We start from the raw sequence: 19,612 nt of genomic DNA, 5'->3' as shown, positions 1-19,612 counted from the left end.
TACTTATCAACTCTAGCCTTTCTGCTTGGTTCTTTTTTATAATTTTTATCTCTTTATTGTATTCTTATTTTGTTCAGACGTTGATTTCCTGATTTTCTTTAGTTTTTTCCTCAGTTTTCTTTTGCACATTGAACATAGTTAAGACAGTTCATGTGGCATCTTTGACTGTTAAGTCCAGTATCTGGGTTTTTTCAGAGGTGATTTTTGTTAAATTATTATTTTTCTTGTGAATGCGCCATAGTTGCTTATTTCTTTGTATGATTTGTAATTTTTTGTTGAGGATGGGAAATTCTGAATATTGTGTTTGGGAGTTTGGAAGTCTAATTCTTCCACTCTTCAGGAATTGCTGATTTTTGCTGATCAGCTTCTTGATCCATCTGTTTGAACTTTTCCAAGCTGTTTTTTGCAAAGAGTGTGTTCCTTATTGAATATGGAAATTTTGGTTATATTGTCTCTGTGTTTAACCAGCAATCTGACAACAATTTCCTTAAATGTCTGTCTCCCAGAATGGGTAGAAGGGTGCAGAACAAACTACCTTTTTAAATCCCTTGGTCTCTGGGAAGCTGCTTGAGCCCATCAGGGTTGAAACAATGTCCAGCCTCTAAGCTTGGCCTCTCAGCCCGCAAAAGCAGTGGTCAGCAATCAAAACACACAACCTTGATTTTTCAAAGTTGAAAAACCAAGATACAAGGTTCTCATTTCCCAATCTGTCACCAGCCAGCTACACCAAGAACATCCTTTGCCTACCTGCAATGGGCTATTGGCTGGGGGATTATAGCAGCCATGTTATTAATAAATGTGAAGTTCACTGAAATTTACTTGCTGCTTTATCAAACTCTCCTCTGGGCCCTGAAGTGTTTGACTAGACTCCAGAGTTAAAAAATAGTTGCTTTAGACAGTTCCTATCAGCTGAATAGTTGTTTTGATCTCAGAATCCTGAAGCTTCCTCTTCTCTCTTCCATGATGTCACTCAGCTCTTTTATGGTAAGAATATATTTTTAGTGTACCATTTTAATTTCTGGGGCTTTAGCTGTATTTTTAAAGTTATTTTTAGTAGTTGCTCTAAGGGTTACTATATATATCTTAATTTATCACAATCTTCAAATTAATACTGACTTAATTCTGGTAAACTATAGGAACTTTGTTCCAATGTAGCTTCGATTTTGCTCCCTTCATTTGTGCTTTTATTGTTATATAATACTCAAAACAGCGTTAATTGTTGCTTTTAACAGGCTTGTCTTTCAAAGTATTAAGAAAATAGAAAAATACTTACGCAGTATTTATAATTAATCACATATTTAGCATTTTCAGCACTCTGAATTGGTTCTTGTGGATTTGAATTACAATCTGGTGTTATTTTCTTTCATCCAGTAGGACATTCTGAGCTGGTATGGGCAATGGTGGCAGCCTTGGGTAAGAATGCCATAGGCTGTCACTGTTCATGTGTCAACTTTAGCAGTTTTTCATGAGTAAACACTTTTCAGTTTGTTACATTTGGATCATTTTTAGAACCCCGAAGTACTCATTTTTGACAATGTCGTCCAGTCATTTTTGAGGGAGACAGTTTTCTGAACTCTTCACTCTGCCACAATTGGAAGTCTTCCTATCTACCATGATATTTTTGCAGAGACTATAGATTACATTTTGCACTGTGCTTAGTTGTGTAGAGATTGGGCTTAGAGCCAAGGTAGGCTGAAAAGGGAACCTACTTTTTCTAAGCTGATGGGACTTAGGAGGAAAGGGGTTAGAAGGAGGGCGAAGAGTAATTGCGCCTTTATTATTGCCTGGGTCTTTGAGCCCCCACATCCTGTCTCTTCTAGGAGGTGGCCTGAGGCTTAGTCCTTCACAAGACAATGTCCTTATGGAGGCTTTCTGGCTCCTTCTACCTTCCTCTCTCCTCTTTGCCTTGTCTGGGGGTGGGCAGAGTAGACATGGGGTATTCGATGTCAAGAAGCATTTGCCTTGTGGCTTCGCCTAGTGACTGCTGTGTGCCTTCTGTGGAGGATGTGGAGGGACTCAAAATAGAGATCAGGGCACCGGATAAGTGTTGGCTCTGCACATTCTGCATGAGGTTTTCATTCTTCTTTCGGACAGTTTTGCACAGATGGGGGCTTTGTGTTTGGAGCTAGGGTGAGGATGGTGGGACTCTGTGTAGCTCATGCCCTTAGTGAAGGTTTTAGGGAACTGCTACCCAGGAGGGGAGAGGAGAGAAAATATATGCCTAAGAGAGTAATATGCTGACCATCCTACCAGTTATGGGGGAGAAAATAACCATATAATTCTTAAAGAACTTTACTGATTAGGTCTGTTGCCTCCTGTATAGAATTTCTGTGGGGGAAAAAGCCAAATGTTATCTTATTGTTGCCTTTATCTTTCTACAGATAATGCGTGAAACATCTCTGTAACTAGATGCCTTTGCTTTTCTCTTTTGCAGAGGAATGTTACGGCATCAGGAGTCATCCCTCAGATTTCTCTGATCATGGGCCCATGTGCTGGTGGGGCCGTCTACTCCCCGGCCCTAACAGACTTCACGTTCATGGTAAAGGTAAGAAAGAAGGGCCTGTTTTTGGTGCCCTTTGAGATTTGTGTAGGTCCTTACCTGCAATAAAAATAATTCCTGACCCAGATCTAGGTTGTTATCTGCATTCTCATTGGCTTTCAGCATAGCAATGATAACATGTTAGTGGAGAGAGTGTTTTGGCATGAAATCTGTAGCTTGGGGTTCTGTGTCAGGGGGTGCTTATGTACTTCATTGGTGGGTGATTTTACTTGCTGATCTGAATTGCAAATGATTTTCACGTAATCAAAGGATCCTGTCCTCTGACCAGATAGATGACTGTTTTGTGAATCCTGTTCAAGAAGTTTCTCACGGAAGGCTTTTCTATAATCTGTTTATTGTGACGTTGTTTCTGATGTTTCACCTTTATTTCTCCAGCTCCTTACCATTTTATTACATTGTGTCCATAATGGTAATGGATAAATCAGATTTCACACTTCATTTTGAGAGGTACATATCTTTATCACATTACTTTAATGGAATTATATTTTTAAAGTAATTAAAAATGAAGTCTGTGTGAACTTATATATGAATAATTACCATTAATCTCAAACCTTTCTTTAAAAAAATCAGCCTTTTCTTCTTAGAATATTAATAAAAGATAACATTGGATGCCAAGACAGAAAGGTTGGGGGAGAAAGTAATGATAGCCGTGCAACATGAGGAGAAGAGTTCTAGAGGGATTGTAAATGGGAATCCCTTTGTTCTTGAGGGAAGTTAGGCAGTAGGAATTCAAATGTTTCACAAAGTGCTTACCATTGTGACCCAACTATTCTGTTCTTAGTGACATATTGAAAGCAGTGTAAGTGTTCAGCAACAGGGGTGAGTTTTATTAATCACATTTAAGATGGGCCAGGCGCAGTGGCTCATACCTGTAATCGCAGCACTTTGGGAGCTTGATGCAGGTGGATCACTTGAGCTCAGGAGTTTGAGACCAGCCTGGGCAATGTACTGAAACCCCATCTTTACAAAAAAAAACAACAAAAATTAGCTGGGCATGGTGGTGCACACCTGTGGTCCCAGCTACTTGGGAGGCTGAGATGGGAGGCTTACTTGACCCCAGAAGGTCTAGGCCCCAGGATCACTTGAGCCCAGAAGGTTGAGCCAAGATCATGCCACTGCACTCCAGCTCTGGGAGACAGAGGAAAACCCTGTCTCAAAATGAATGAATGAATCAATGTAAAATGACCACTTTTCTTACTTGGTAGACAACACACTTAGCTGTTGCTACCCCTGTTCTCTCCTCCTTCCTGTCTGTTATGAAGGGAGGTATGGGATCTATCCCTTTGGATAAAGCCATCCTTTCTTCTTCCTGCTACACACATCCACATTGCTGAGTATAACTCTCTTCAGGACTCTTATACTGTCCCTTCTCTCTTTTCTCTTTACTATCTTCAGTCTCTCCCTTAGTACTGGATTCTCCCATCAAAACTTAATCACGCTCAGGTCTTTCCTTTCTTCAAAACAAAAACTCTCCTCTAGTTTGCATACTCCTGTAGCTCTTGCTCTGTTTCTCTCTTGCCATCCCATTCTTTAACATGCGTTAATTTAGCTTTGTTCCCTAGTCCATTAAATCATCTTTTTTTTTTTTTTGAGGTGGAGTTTCGCTGCTGTTACCCAGACTGGAGTGCAATGGCATGATCTTGGCTTACCACAACCTCCGCCTTCTGGGTTCAAGCAATTCTCCTGCCTCAGCCTCCTGAGTAGCTGGGATTACAGGCACACACCACCATGCCCAGCTAATTTTTTTGTATTTTTAGTAGAGACGGGGTTTCACCTTGTTGACCAGGATGGTCTCGATCTCTTGACCTCGTGATCCACCCACCTCGGCCTCCCAAAGTGCTGGAATTATAGGCGTGAGCCACCGCGCCTGGCCTAAATCATCTTTTTAAGGCCCTCGGTGATCTTTATGTTACTGTAAGTGCGCTTTAACTCTCGTCTTCCTCAGTCTTTCAGTGGTATTCCCTTGGCTTCCATTATACCATACTCTGGCATTTCTTCTCACAACTCTGACCATACCATCCTGGTTTCCAATGGCAATTTATATGATTCCATTCAGACTCTAGATGCTGGAGTTCATTCCTACTGCTTTCTCTTTTAATTCTGTATTTTCTTCTGAGCAATCTCATTTTCTGCTTACAAAACTTTAGTTAATAATTGCATATTAATGAGACTTCCTCTCTTGTCCTAAGCAACATTTTTAAGCCTTTACTCTTCTACATCTTAAATATTCTATGTATTTAATATGAGTACAGTGAAAATACTCTTTTTAAAAGGACTACACAAAGTAATTATAAAATTCTTATGGGAGGAAGAACCACTGTGCAAGAATAAACATTCTCTGTAAGTAGTGTAATGAGGAGCTAGCCCTACCAGGTGCCAGGATATAAAACTACAATAACTAAATCTGTCTAAAGAACTTATAAATAAATGGACAGAAAGACTAAGGGACATTACAGAATTGATAAATAAATCTACGTCCGTTTGGACTTGTAGTTTATGATGAAAAGGATATTGTTCTAAGCAGAGTCACTGATAGTAACAATTTCTTACGTCAGATTTGAGTGATTCCTGTATCACTAAATCCAGTTGACATTTCTCAGCCTTTGTCTTACCTCTTAGCAGCATTTGCTCTGGCTGATCACTCTAGTCTCATGACTTTAAATACTGATCCATATGCTGTCAACTCTCAAATCTGTTTCTCCAGGATTATATGTAAGAGCCTACTAGCATTTCCATTTGGACTTTAATGGATATCTCAAACTTAACAGGTTTTGATTTCTACCAAGCTCCTCCTGAATTGCTCCCTACAGCCTTCCCCATTTTAAATGGCAAATCTAGTCTTTCAGTGGCTCAGGTAAATGCTTTGACACTATTTTGACTCATCTTTTGCAATCACATCCCAAATTTAGTCAGAAGGTCCTGTTGGCTTTACTTTAGAATATAATTTACAATATAATCAAATTGCTTCTTAGTACTACTACTTCTTACTACCAAAACTGTTACCACTTTGATTTAAGCACATCATTTCCCACCTGATTATTACAGAATCCTCCTGACTGGTCTCCCTGCTTCTGTCACTTACTCCTTTGAGAGTCAAATTTACAGCCAGGTGTAGTGGCTCACACCTGTAATCCCAGCACTTTGGGAGGCTGAGGCAGGCAGATCACGAGGGCAGGAGTTCGAGACCAGCCTGACCAACATGGTGAAACCCCATCTCTACTTAAAAATACAAAAATTAGCTGGGCGTGGTGTCGCGCACCTTGTAATCGTGGCTACGTGGGAGGCTGGGGCAGGAGAATTGCTTGAACCCAGGAGGTGGAAGTTGCGGTGAGCCGAGTGCGTGCCATTGCACTCCAGCCTGGGTAACAGAGCAAGACTCTGTCCCCCCCCCCACCAAAAAAAAAGTCAAAATTACAATTTAAAAAATTTGTAATCATTTTAAATTTTGTAATATGCACATTCAGGAAAGTACATAAGATATGTATAGTTTAGCAGTTGTTACAAAGTGCAAATGTGTGTGAATAATATCCAGGTCAGGCTGGATGTGGTGGCTCACACCTCTAATCCCAGCGCTTTGGGAGGCCGAGGCGGGTGGATCACTTGAGGCCAATAGTTTGAGATCAGCTTGGCCAACATGATGAAACACTGTCTCTACTAAAAGCACAAAAATTAGTCAAGCGCAGTAGCACGCGCTTGTAGTCCCAGGTACTCAGGAGGCTGAGACATGAGAATCTCTTAAACCTGGGAGATGGAGGTTGCAGTGAGCTGAGATCGCACTACTGCACTCCAGCCTGGGTGACAGAACAAGACTCTGTCTCAAAAATAAATTAAAAATATATATATATAAATAAATAATACCCAGATCAGGAAATAGCTCTTCCAGAGCTCTGTCATGGTCTTTTCTAAGGATCACTGTGGCTTCCATCTTGCATAGAATTCTTTATTGTCTCAACTTTTATGGTAATGTTTTTATTTGCTTTGTTTCATAGTTGAAAATAAAAATTGCCTCCCTAAAAAATGTGGATTAGCATTTCCTATTTTGATCTTTATGTTATATGAAACCATATAATATGCTTTCTTTTGTGCATGGCTTCTGGCTCATTATGTTTTTAAGATGTATCTGTTATTTGAAAATGTAGTTCATTCACTTTAATAGCTGTGTAGTGTGTGTGTGTGTGTGTGTGTGTGTGTGTGTGTTTGTATTTAGAGTCTTGCTCTGTCACCCAGGCTGGAGTGCAGTGGTGTGGATCTCAGCTCACTGCAACTATTGCCTCCTGAGTTTAAGTGATTCTTACGTCTCAGCCTCTTGAGTAGCTGAGACTACAGGTGTGTGCCACCACACACCTGGCCAATTTTTTGTATTTTTGGTAGAGATGGATTTTGCTAGGTTGGCCAGGCTGCTCTCCAACTGTTGGCCTCAAGTAATCTGCCAGCCTCAGCCTCCTAGAGTGTTGGAAGTACAGGCATGAGCCACCATGCCCAGCCATAGTAAGTATTTCTTAATATATTCATTCATTTCACCGCCAGTGGACATTTGAATTATTTCAAGATTTTTGCAATTGCAAATGATGCTGATATAAACTTTTTTAAAAATACTTTGTTGGTTTGCAGATACAAACATTTTTTTACATGTATCTTGGCGTGCACATTTCAGTTTCTCACATTAGGTCATAGGATATATATGTCTTCAGCTTCTCTAGGTATGCCTGTTTACTAAAAAGGTTGTACCCAGCAGTTGGAGAATTTCACTTGTTTCACATCCTTGCCAGCACTTACATTAACATTGTAGTTGTGCCAATGTGTTGTGTAGTCTCTTATTGTGTTCTCAATTTGCATTGACTCAGTTTGCATTAGTTCATGACTAATAAGGTTGAGCGCCTTTTCGTATGATTCCTGTTCTTCTAAATTAAGATATGTTTATTAATGTAGTCTATCTTGGTGAATGTTCCATGGGAGCTTGAGAAGAAATTGTATTCTGTTAGATTAAGTATGTCCAGCATATCCAGTTTATTGGTACTGTTTTAATTTTTAAAATGATCTCTATTTATTTTAATTTTTTTCATGTTTAATATTTAATTTTAATTTATATTTTTTTGAGACAATTCTTGCTCCCTCACCCAGGCTGTTGTGATCCTGGCTCACTGCAACCTTCATCTCCCAGGTTCAAGTGATCCTCCTGCCTCAGCCTCCTGAGTAGGTGGGACTACAGGCACATATTGCCATGCCTGCCTAATTTGTGTGTGTGTGTGTGTGTGTGTGTGTGTGTGTGTGGAGATGAGATCTCGCTATGTTGCTTAGACTGGTCTTGAACTTTTGGGCTCAAGCAGTCCTCCTCCCTTCCAAAGTGCTGGGATTATAGGCATAAGGCACCACATCTGGTCCTCTATAAAAATTTTTAGAGACAGAGTCTCACACTATTGCCCACTCTGGAGTGTAGTGGTATGATCATAGCTTATCACAGCCTTGACCTCCTGGGCTCCAGTGATCCTCCTGTATAGCTGGGATTACAGGCACATGCCAACACACCTGGCTATTTATTTATTTTGAGACGGGGTCTTGCTCTGTCGCCCAGGTTGAAATGCAGTGGTGCGATCTCAGCTCACTGCAGCCTTGACCTCCTGGGGTCAAGCAATCCTGTCACCTTAGCCTCCCAAGTAGCTGGGACTACAGGTGTGTACCACCATGCCTGGGCAATTTTTTTTTTATTTTTGTAGAGACAGGATTTTACCATGTTGCCCAGGCTAATTTTCATTTGTTTTAATTTTTGTAGAGGTGAGGTTTCACCATATTGTCAGAGGCTGGTCTTAACCCTTGGCTCAAGTAATCCTTTTACCTAGGGCTCTTGAGTTGCTGGGATTATAGGTATGAGCCACTGTGCCCAGCTGATTGGTATTACTGAGTTCATCTGTGTCTTACTGTTTCTGACTGCTGGATCTGTCCAATTTTGATAGAGGAGTGTTGAGATCTTCAACTATAATCATGGATTCATCTGTTTCTCCTTACAATTCTATCAGTATTTGCCTTGTGTTATTTTATGCTCTTTTGTTAGGTGCATACACATGAAGGACTATTTGTCTCCGTGGAGAATTGACCCCTTTGTCATTATGCAGAATTCCTCTGCATAATAACTTTCCTTGGTCTGAAGCCCTTTCTGTCTGAAATTAATATTTCTGCTTTCTCTTCTTTTTTTTTTTTGAGACAGAGTCTTGCTCTGTTGCCAGGCTCGGCTCACTGCAACCTCCGCCTCCCAGGTTTAAGCAATTCTCCTGCCTCAGCCTCTGGAGTAGCTGGGACTACAGGTGCCACCACGCCCAGTTAATTTTTGTATTTTTAGTAGAGACAGGGTTTTACCATGTTGGCCAGGATGGTCTCAATCTCTTGACCTCATGATCCGCCTGCCTCAGCCTTCCAAAGTGCTGGGATTGCAGGCGTGAGCTACTATGCCTGGCCTCCTGCTTTCTTTTGATTAGTCTTAGCATGCAATATCTTTCTTCATTCACTTACTTTTCTTCTTTTTTTCTTTCTTTTTTTTTTTGCGACAGAGTCTCGCTCTGGAGTGTAGTGGCATGATCTCAGCTCACTGCAACCTCCACCTCCTGGGTTCAAGCGATTCTCCTGCCTCAGCCTCCCAAGTAGCTGGGATTACAGGTGCTTGCCACCACACCTGACTAATTTTTTTGTATTTTTAGTAGAGACAGGGTTTCACCATCTTGGCCAGGATGGTCTTACTCTCTTGACCTCCGGATCCACCTGCCTTGGCCTCCCAGAGTGCTGGGATTACAGATGTGCGCCACCCCGCCCAGCCTACTTTTTTTTTTTTTTGAGACAGGGTCTCACTCCGTTGCTCAGGCTGGAGTGGTGCAGTGGCACAATCTTGGCTCACTGCAACCTCTGCCTCCTGAGTTCAAGTGATCCTCCTGCCTCAGTCTCCTGAGTAGCTGGGATTACAGGCATGCACCACCATGCCCGGCTGATTTATTTTTTATTTTATTTTATTTTTATTTTTATTTATTTATTTTGAGACGGAGTTTTGCTCTTGTAACCCAGGCTGGAGTGCAATGGTGCGATCTCGGCTCACGGCAACCTCCGCCTCCTGGGTTCAGGCAATTCTCCTGCCTCAGCCTCCTGAGTAGCTGGGATTACAGGCACGCGCCACCATGCCCAGTGAATTTTTTGTATTTTTAGTAGAGACGGGGTTTCACCATGTTGACCAGGATGGTCTCGATCTCTTGACCTCGTGATCCACCCACCTCGGCCTCCCAAAGTGCTGGGATTATAGGCTTGAGCCACCGTGCCCAGCTCCATTTATTTACTTTTAATCTTTATATGTCTTTTGTTTCAAGTGGGATTTTTTTGTAGACAACCCTTAGAGTTGTGTCTTGTTTCTTGATCCACTCTGACAGTCTGTCTTTTAATTGATACAGTTAGACCATTGACATTCAGAGAGACTACTGGTATAGTTGGATTAATATCTACCATATTTGTTTGTTTCCTTTTTGTTGTATTTGTTCTTATTTTTGTCTTCCACTCCTCTGCGTTTTGTGATTTTAATTGAGCATTTTATGATTCAATATTTTCCTACCTGATTAGAATGTTAGCTATACTTTTTTTTCTTACATTCTTTAGTGGTTGCCTTAGAGGTTGCAATAAAATTTACAGCTGTTTTAAGTTCGTTTCAGATAACACTGTACTGCTTTCCAGGTTGCATGAATACCGTATAACAGCAAAATAATTCTAATTCCTTCCTCCTGTTCGTCATATCATATTTATGAAATATGTGTACATAATTTGCTTGGTCTTAGCCAAAAGGCCAAGAAGCAATGTGTACATAATTGAATATATATTTTTGCTATTACCTTGAACCAAAAGTTCTCATTTTACCTTCGTTTATTCCTTCTCGAGTGTTCGTTCTTTATGTAGATATAAGTTTCTGATCTTTATCATTTACCTTTTCTCTAAAGAATTTTGCTTTCAGGCCTTGTGGACCATTTGATTCATCACAACTACTTACTTAAAAAAAAAAAAAAAGATTTTTGCTTAATGTTTTTTGCAAGGCAGGTCTACTGGCAAGAGATTACCTGAAGTTTTGTTGGAGAAGGTCTTTATTTTTCCTTTCCTTTTGAAGAATAATTTTTCTGGGTACCGAATTCTAGGTTAAGATCTTGCCCCTCAACACTTTAAATATTGAATTCTGCTCTCCTTGCCTGGATTCTAAAAAAAGGTTGGATATAATTCTTATTTTTGGTCCTCTATAGACAAAGTGCTTTTTCTTGTGGCTGCCTTTGGGATTTTTTTTTTTGACACGGAGTCTTGCTCTGTCACCCAGACTGGAGTGTAGTGGTACAATCTCGGCTTATTGCCACCTCAACCTCCCGGGTTCAAGCAATTCTTCTGCCTCAGCCTCCTAAGTAGTGCGCACCACCACGCCTGGCTAATTTTTCTATTTTTAATAGAGACAGGGTGTCACTGTATTGGCCAGGCTGGTCTTAAACTCCTGACCTTGTGATTGCTTGCCTTGGCCTTCCAAAGTGCTGGGATACAGGGTGAGCCTGCACACTTGGCTGGGATTTCTTCTTTATCTTTGCTTTTTTTTGTGGTTTGGAAATAATGTCCTAAGTGTAGTTTTGTGTTTTGGTTTTTGTCTTTTTAGAGATGGGGTCTCCCTGTGTTTCCCAGGCTGTTTCAAATTCCTGGGCTCATGTGATCTTCATGCCTCAGCCTCATGAATGGCTGTGACACCAGGTGTACCACTACGCTTAGCTTTCTCTGTGTGTGTATGGTTTTTTGTTTTTTTTTTTTTTGCATTCATCTTGCTTGATGGTCTGAGCTTCCTAGCTCTGTGGTCTTCCACTGTCACCTGGACTAGAGTGCAATGGCGTGATCTCAGCTCTCTGCTCCTGGGTTCAAGCAATTCTCCTGCCTCAGCCTCCCGAGTAGCTGGGACTACAGGCATGCAGCACCATGCCTGGCTAATTTTTGTATTTTTAGTAGAGACGGGTTTTCACCGTGTTGGCCAGGATGGTCTCGATCTCCTGACCTTGTGATCCACCCACTTCGGTCTCCCTAAATGCTGGGATTACAGGTGTGAGCCACCTTGCCCAGCCTCCAGTTTTCTATTTTTAATCCAATTGTTTTTCTCTTTGCTTTTCAATTTGGGTGACTTCTCTTGAGATAGTCTCAAACTCAGTGATTCTTTCCTCAATTGTGCCCAGTCTGCTAAAAAGCATATCAAATGCTTTCTTTATTTCTGTTGCATTGTTGCCAATACCCGGTATTTTTTGTTATTTCTTTTTTCTTTTTTTTTTTTGAGACAGAGTTTTGCTCTTGTTACCCAGGCTGGAGTGCAATGGCACGATCTTGGCTCACCGCAACCTCTACCTCCTGGGTTCAAGCAATTCTCCTGCCTCAGCCTCCCAAGTAGCTGGGACTACAGGCGCGCACCACCATGCCCAGCTAATTTTTGCGTTTCCAGTAGAGACGGGGTTTCACCATGTTGACCAGGATGGTCTCGATCTCCAGACCTCATGATCCACCTGCCTTGGCCTCCCAAAGTGCTGGGATTACAGGCGTGAGCCACCGCGCCCAGCCAGTTATTATTTTTTTAAATTTCTGTTTCTCTGCTTATATTGCTCATTTGTTCTTGCTTGCTGTCTACTCTATCCGTGAGAGCCGTTAGCATTTTGTTTGTTTGTTTTTTGAGATGGAGTCTTGCTGTCTTGCCCAGGCTGGTGTTGAATGCCTGGGCTCATGTGATCCTCCAGGGGAGATTTGTGCTTGTGGGTTTCTGTCCTGCAGGGCTCAATTTTCTGCATTTGCCTGTCAGTCTCCTGTTTCGGAGTACCTTGTTCTGTGACCTCACACCTCTCTGATGGATCTAAGAAAAGCTGTTGACATTTTTCCCCCAACTTCTTCAGCTTTATTTGTTAGGAAGGAGTATCAACTTCCAGCTTCTTATGTGCTAGACTGGAAACCTGAAATTCTGTGTTTCTAGTTTTTTAACAGTTTCAAATAAGGCTGCTGTAAACATTTGTTTAGAAGTCTGTGTGTGAAGTGGGGAAGACCTTTCTAGCTGGACCTTTCTCTCAAGATCTCAAACCAAGAAGCCATAAGATAAGATTGATATAAGGCATATAATAGACTAAGGACTAATTTCTTTAGTATATAAAGAAGCCAATGATCTATTAGAAATGGGCAAAGAACATGAATAGTGAGTTCAGAGAGCCCAGTAGTAATATTTATTGCAGGATTTCTTTTATTTACTTATTTATTTTTAATAGAGACAAGGTTTCACAGTCAGGATGGTCTCGATCTCCTGACCTCGTGATCCGCCCGCCTCGGCCTCCCAAAGTGCTGGGATTACAGGCATGAGCCACTGCACCCGGCTGCAGAATTTCTTATACTAAAGTTTTGGAAACAACTTTCATGACCGTCAGTTGGTGAAAGTTAAATTATGATACAAATCCTAGTGTACTGATATGGAATGGAATGATATTCTAGCTTGAAAAGCAGATTTGAGAACAGTGTGTATAGAACACTGTTTATGTTAGAATGTTGGAAAGAAAATATTTGCATTCGAAAGTGTTTGTGTTAGAAAGATAATGTTTGTGTTAGAAAATAAGAGGGCGTGTGTGTGTGTGTGTGTCTGTGTATATAAATGCTCATGGATGCATGGGTGTCTCTGTAGGGGGAGAGAAGAAACTGACAGCAGTTGCTTTTGGGGAGGGGAATTGGAGGCCTAGAAGTAAGGGTTGGGCTGTAGACTTACTTTCCACTGTATCTCCTATTCTGTTTAAATTATATGCAGTATGCTTGTATTATCTATATATTAGAAACTGAAAATTAAAAGCCTGTCGTTCTCTCATAATACCAAAGCATTTATTGTTTTTTGTTTTTGTTTTTGTTTTTGAGATAGGTTTTTGCCTTCTGATCCAGGCTGGAGTACAGTGTTGCAAGCAATCATAGCTTACTGCAACTCAAATGATTGTCCTACCTCACCCTTCTGAGTAGCTAAGACTACAGGCACATGCCTTTAGGCTTACCTGATTGAAACACATTTTTATGGAGACTGGGTCTCACTATGTTGACCAGGCTGGTCTTGAACTCCTGACCTGAGGTGATCCTCCTGCCTTGGCTTCCCAAAATGTTGGGATTACAGCCATGAGCCACTGTGTCCCACTGATTAATCAGTATTTTTAAGTAGCTTCATTTAAGGTGACTGGTTGCATACAGTCTCCATATCTCAGTTCCCTCATATGTAAATGAGGTTGATAATACTACTTAGGCTTTAGTGACATAGTCCTGTGACATGTTTAAAAAACTTGTTGGTGCACAGCAAGCTCGAAGTAAGAGCCACCTGTTAACTGTGTTCTACAGAAGAATGACCTTGAGATGTTAGCCACACTGCAAGTTAATTTGCTGAGACAGAACCATGCAACAGAGATTTTTTTTTTTTTTTTTTAAACAGTTTCGCTCTGTTGCCCGGGCTGGAGTGCAGTGGCATGATCTCGGCTCACTGCAACCTCCAGACCTCTCGGGTTCAAGCGATTCTCCTGCCTCAGACTCCCGGGTAGCTGGGACTACAAGCACGTGCTAATTTTTTGCATTTTTAGTAGAGATGGGGTTTCACCATGTTAACCAGGATGGTCTTGATCTCCTGACCTCGTGATCAGCAACAGAAATTTTAAAAAAGTAGGCAGGCAGAGAAAACTTGGTCTTTAGTTTGGATTCGTATCTTTAAGCTACATCCTGTCCTCATTCTGCCATGTCACTATCTTCTCTGCATTTGTCATCTTGACTGAATCAGCTCTAAGGCTCTGACCAGCTCTGGCACTCTGAGGTTAACTGTTCTGGAAATCTCTTATTTTAGGACACCTCCTACCTGTTCATCACTGGCCCTGATGTAGTGAAGTCTGTGACCAATGAGGATGTTACCCAGGAGGAGCTCGGTGGTGCCAAGACCCACACCACCATGTCAGGTGAGAGCCCTTGAAGATGACCTTACTGTTTTCAAACATTGAGAAGAGGGCATTGCCAAAGAGCCTGGTGGCAATTTTTGGGAAATATCACTTAATCGGCAGACCTTATTTGGGAAGACTGTGGTAGTCTATTGTGCTACAGTATGATACAGTGTATTGTTTATAGATACAGGGATACTTTAAGATTACTTGCCAAATTTAAAATGTATAAAAATTATTCTGTGCCTCAGTATTGAACAGAAAGTTCTTGTTTAAACAGAAAGGCATGGAATTGGGAGTAGGGCATGATTCTGATATTAGTGAAGACATGTTAGTTGTCGAAATAATTATTGAAATTCCATGTTTTCTTGGAAAAGAAACCACCCAGCTGTGATTGGATTACCTACCACATAACATTGAAACTAAAGACAGGAGAAATTGCTTCTTTGAGCGATTTTACAGCAGTAAGTCTGGCATAACTGATTTATGCACCTCACTGTGCTGTGGTTAAGGCATTGGGTCAGCATTTCATTGTCAGCATTTCTTCTCAGTGTTCCTCAAGTAGAGATGTGTCTTATCAGTGATGTCCTAGATTAGATGAAATATAGTTAAAAAAACGTCAGGGCTCTTGATCCCCCACCCACAAAAACTATTTCTGTGTCAGGTTGGCGTCGATCTTGACTCATTCCTTTCCCTCACCTATCAGCTTCATTTAACCCCATCCTTAAGACATGTCTAGAATCAGAACGCTTTTCAGCATCAGCTCCAGCATGGCTTGATGCTTTATTGTTTCAGGGCTTCATTGGCAGCAGCCTGTCTGCCAATGAAATGTAATGTAATTATATTTATATAATATAAAGCTGGCTTTTGATGGCATCTTACATTTGATGAAATATGCTATTTTCCCCATTTTAATAGTAGAAAACTTAGAAAACAAAGTATTAAACCACTAGATATTCCAACATCCACAGATAATCACTAGTGATTTTTTGGTTATATCCTTGCAGTCTCTTTACACAGTCGAGCATGAATACACATAGACTTACTCAAACATAGGTTTCACAAACCCTTGTGTAACCTGGCTTTTCTTTTTTTATTTGACAGCTTAAAGTAATGAATGTCTGTCTATGGCATAAAGTTTCTTCTGTAGCACAATCTTAAGTGCTTTTTTTGTTTGTTTGTTTTTTGTTTTTTGAGACGGAGTCTCCCTCTGTCACCTAGGCTGGAGTGCAGTGGTGTGATCTTGGCTTACTGCAAACTCCGCCTCCTGGGTTCAAGTGATTCTCCTGCCTCAGCCTCCGAAGTAGCTGGAACTACAGGCACGTACCACCACGATTAGCTAATTTTTGTATTTTTAGTAGAGACGGGGATTTCACCAGGTTAGCCGGGATGGTTTCAATCTCCTGACATCATGATCCACTCGCCTCGGCCTCCCAAAGTGCTGGGATTGCTGTCATGAGCCACTGTACCTGGCCTTATTTGTTTTTTGATTGTAGGGTAGTATGTGGTTTTCTTTCCGGGCCTGAGGCTCTTTGATGGGTTGTGTCTGATGCACCTGGCCCTGTATCCTCAGGGCAAGGCACAAAAAGGTGCTCTATACTTACATATATTTTTCTTTCTTTCTTTTTTTTTATCTTTTGGTAACAGCTTTATTGAGATGTAATTCATATATCGTACATTTTAAACACCTATTTATACTGTACAATTAAGTGGTTTTAAAATATATTCACAGTTGTGTAATCATTACCACAATCAATTTTAGGACACTGTCATCACCCCAAGAAGAAACCTGTGCCCATTAGCAGTCACTCTGCGTTTCACCACAAATACTTATGCTCTAGGCAATCACCAGGCTACTTTGTGTCTCTATGTGGATTTTTTTCATTCTGGACATTACCTAGAAATGGAATCATACAATATATGATCTTTCGTAACTGGTTGCTTTTTTTCCCCTTCCTTTGCAAGCAGAAGTTCAGTCAAGACCAGTTGCTTTTACTTATAATGTTGTTAAAGGTTTATCCATGTTGTATCATGAATCAGTACTTTATTCATTTTTTATGGCCAAATAATACTCCAGTGTGTGGATATACCACATCTAGTTTATTCATTGACCAGTTAATAGACACAGGGTCATTTCCAGTTTTTGGCTGTCTTAAATATGCCTCTGTTAATATTTATATGAACATTTTTGGGTAGACATATGTTTTTATTTCTCTTTGATTTCTCAGTTAAATGATTATTCGATGCTTTTAAGGAACTGCTGGACTCTCTTCCACAATGGCTGTACCCATTTATAAATATTCCTTGAATGAACATGCCGAAAATGCTTTTTATTCATTCAACAAATACTCATTTAGAATATGTGGAAAAAGGCAAATAGCAAAGGAATTAAAAATTAAAAACAGAATAAATAAAAATGTAAAGAAAAAAACAAAACCACAAGAAAACCAAACAAATATTCATTGTGTGAAGCATTATTTTAGGTGCTAGGAATACATTTGTGGACAGACAAAAGAAAGCCCCCTACCCATATGGGGCTTATATTCTAGTAGAGGAGATACACAATAAACATTATAAATGAGTACACTATGTAGTATGTAAAAAGGCATTATGTGCTATGGAAAAAGTAGAACAGGGTAAAGAGGACTGGGATTGTAGTAGTTTCTTTCTTTTTTTTTTTTTTTTTTTTTTGTTTGAGACGGAATTTCCCTCGTTACCCAGGCTGGAGTGCAATAGAGCGATCTCGGCTCACCGCAACCTCCGCCTCCTGGGTTCAGGCAATTCTCCTGCCTCAGCCTCCCGAGTAGCTGGGATTACAGGCACATGCCACCATGCCCAGCTAATTTTTTGTATTTTTAGTAGAGACGGGGTTTCACCATGTTGACCAGGATAGTCTCGATCTCTTGACCTCGTGATTCACCCGCCTTGGCCTCCCAAAGTGCTGGGATTACAGGCGTGAGCCACTGCACCTGGCCTGGATTGTAGTAGTTTCAAACAGGGTGGTAACTGTAAGCCTCACTGAGGTTAAGAGCTGAGCAGATTTTAGAGTTAACTGCATTGATATGTAAGTGGGGAGCATTGCAGGCAGGGAGAATAGCTTATGCAAAGGCTCTGAGGTGGGAGAGTGACTGGACTGCTCAGTGAACAAGGAGGATCACTGGAGTAGAAAACATGACATATCTGACTTACAAAGCTCTGTCTGGCAGCTTTGTGGACAAGAGACTGTAGCGACAGTGGTGGAAGAATGGAGACTGGTGGGATGAACCTGGGAGAGAGTTCTTGGCTCTACTTTCTCCATCTGTCTATGGCCTTATTTGGCTGCTGTGTAATTTCAGAATGCTCTTAGAGAATTATGGCTTGATTCCTCACTAGGGGCAGGTGGCTTCCCTCCTTTCCTTCCACTGTTGCTGAGCACCTGTTTGCCAGGTGCACTATTCTTGATCGGGGCCTGTAGTGATATGTAGGCCTGATAGTACCTTGTTGGAACTGATATTTCAGGAGAGATGTCAGCAGTAAACAGGGAAATAGGTGCTTCAGGGAAAAGTACAGGAGAACTCCCCCATGGTATAGGGATGGAAAGTGAAAGGTCTGGGAGTGGGTATGGAGGTGACATTAGAGCAAGGACCTAAATAAAGAAAGGTATGACTGTAGAGAGTGTGGGTACAGAACAGAAGGAACAGGCACTGCATGAGTTGAAGGATCAGCCTAAAGGTATGTGTTCTGTGGCATTACATCCTCAGTGGAGGGTGGGGAGAACAGAGTTATCAGCATAGTCTGCTATAGACATGTCCTAGAAGGACACAGTCAGTCATGAAGCAGCCGCTTTGGGCTGGCTGGTACCCTAACTCATCATATATGCCCCCTGTTCTCTTAGGTGTGGCCCATAGAGCTTTTGAGAATGATGTTGATGCCTTGTGTAATCTCCGGGATTTCTTCGACTACCTGCCCCTGAGCAGTCAGGACCCGGCTCCGGTCCGTGAGTGCCATGATCCCAGGTGGGTTGTAGGCTGGTGCACCTTCTCTCATTTTGCAGTGTAGCTTGCTCATCTTTACCCTGAGAGAACTTCCAGGGTCTGCCCTGTTGGGCAGGTTGTAGCAGAGTTTGGTGGAGTGGCTCCCAGGTATGGGGATAATGTCATGTTTGGATATAGGAGCAAACAAAGATGATTTTATTTACCTTTTTCCTCTCTGTAATATCTGATGGATATCTTGGGGGTGAAGAGTGGCCCAAAGCATTTAATTTTTTTTTTTTTTTTTAATTTCTAAGAAACTCTGAAGTTATCTAGAATTGGAGATCGAAGATTTTTTTGGTCTGGCATAGTTCCCATGACAAGCTCCCCCATTTCCTTTCCTTCCCCTCAAAAGGAAGGAAGGGCCATGGTTCTTCCTATGCTGACTGTACCTGCCTTTTTTCTGACCTAGTTGTCCTTTTGAAATAAATAAATGTAAAATGATGCAAACAGCATGCCCTTCATAAAACATGTTTATGCATACTGCTTGTAGCCAGAGGCTGGGACAGTCCTGGGGAAGACGGGTGTGTTGCTGGCCATCTGGTAAAGACCTTTTCTCTTGCTGTTGGAGTCTACCACCTGTTGTGGGGGCACCAGAGAGAAAGGTGGAAGCCCTGCCCGGGAGCTGCTCCACACCTTCGGCTGTTCCATTTTATTTCCTCTCCAAATTACAAGCACTCACTTGGCCTGGACTTTCTTCTGCAGAAGGGATTTGAAATTGTATTCTTTGGGAAGAGGTCATTTTCAGACATTATCCTGTGGCTTAAACTTGGACTTCTTCCTGTGGGGCCTGGTCTGGGCCAGGGATGCTCTGAAGAGTCCTATTGCCAGGGCCTCACTCTGCCTGCCTCTGCCCACTCAAGGGACATATGCAGTGGCCCACTGTGTGTAGTCATGGAGGGGAGAATGGTCACAAGGTCTAGAGCTGTGGGTGTAGCGTTTCTCAGTGTCTATACTATTTGGAGTTTCTGAAGGGTGTAGGACATCATTTGAAGGTGTTATGGCCCAGGAGCCCAGTAGCCTGCTTTGACCCAGCCATACCTCCTCTGCATGCGATTCCAAGGGAGATATATATACATATGGCAAAT

General features: G+C 41.5%; 1 protein-coding gene across 2 annotated transcripts in view; it reads left to right on the top strand.

The window, feature by feature from the left end:
- Window positions 1–19,612, top strand: part of PCCB (propionyl-CoA carboxylase subunit beta) — a 74,688-nt gene that overhangs the window by 31,051 nt on the left and 24,025 nt on the right. For both annotated transcript variants that reach the window (XM_035278844.3, XM_008983777.5), the window contains 3 exons: window positions 2,435–2,545; window positions 14,427–14,535; window positions 18,389–18,509. In XM_035278844.3, coding sequence (XP_035134735.1) covers window positions 2,435–2,545; window positions 14,427–14,535; window positions 18,389–18,509 — 341 coding nt within the window. The remainder of the gene's footprint in view (window positions 1–2,434; window positions 2,546–14,426; window positions 14,536–18,388; window positions 18,510–19,612) is intronic.

Source organism: Callithrix jacchus, chromosome 17, assembly GCF_049354715.1.
Source record: "Callithrix jacchus isolate 240 chromosome 17, calJac240_pri, whole genome shotgun sequence".
Lineage (NCBI taxonomy): Eukaryota > Metazoa > Chordata > Mammalia > Primates > Cebidae > Callithrix > Callithrix jacchus.
The sequence above is the reverse complement of the archived record's forward strand: the minus strand, read 5'-3'. Positions and strand labels throughout refer to the sequence as shown.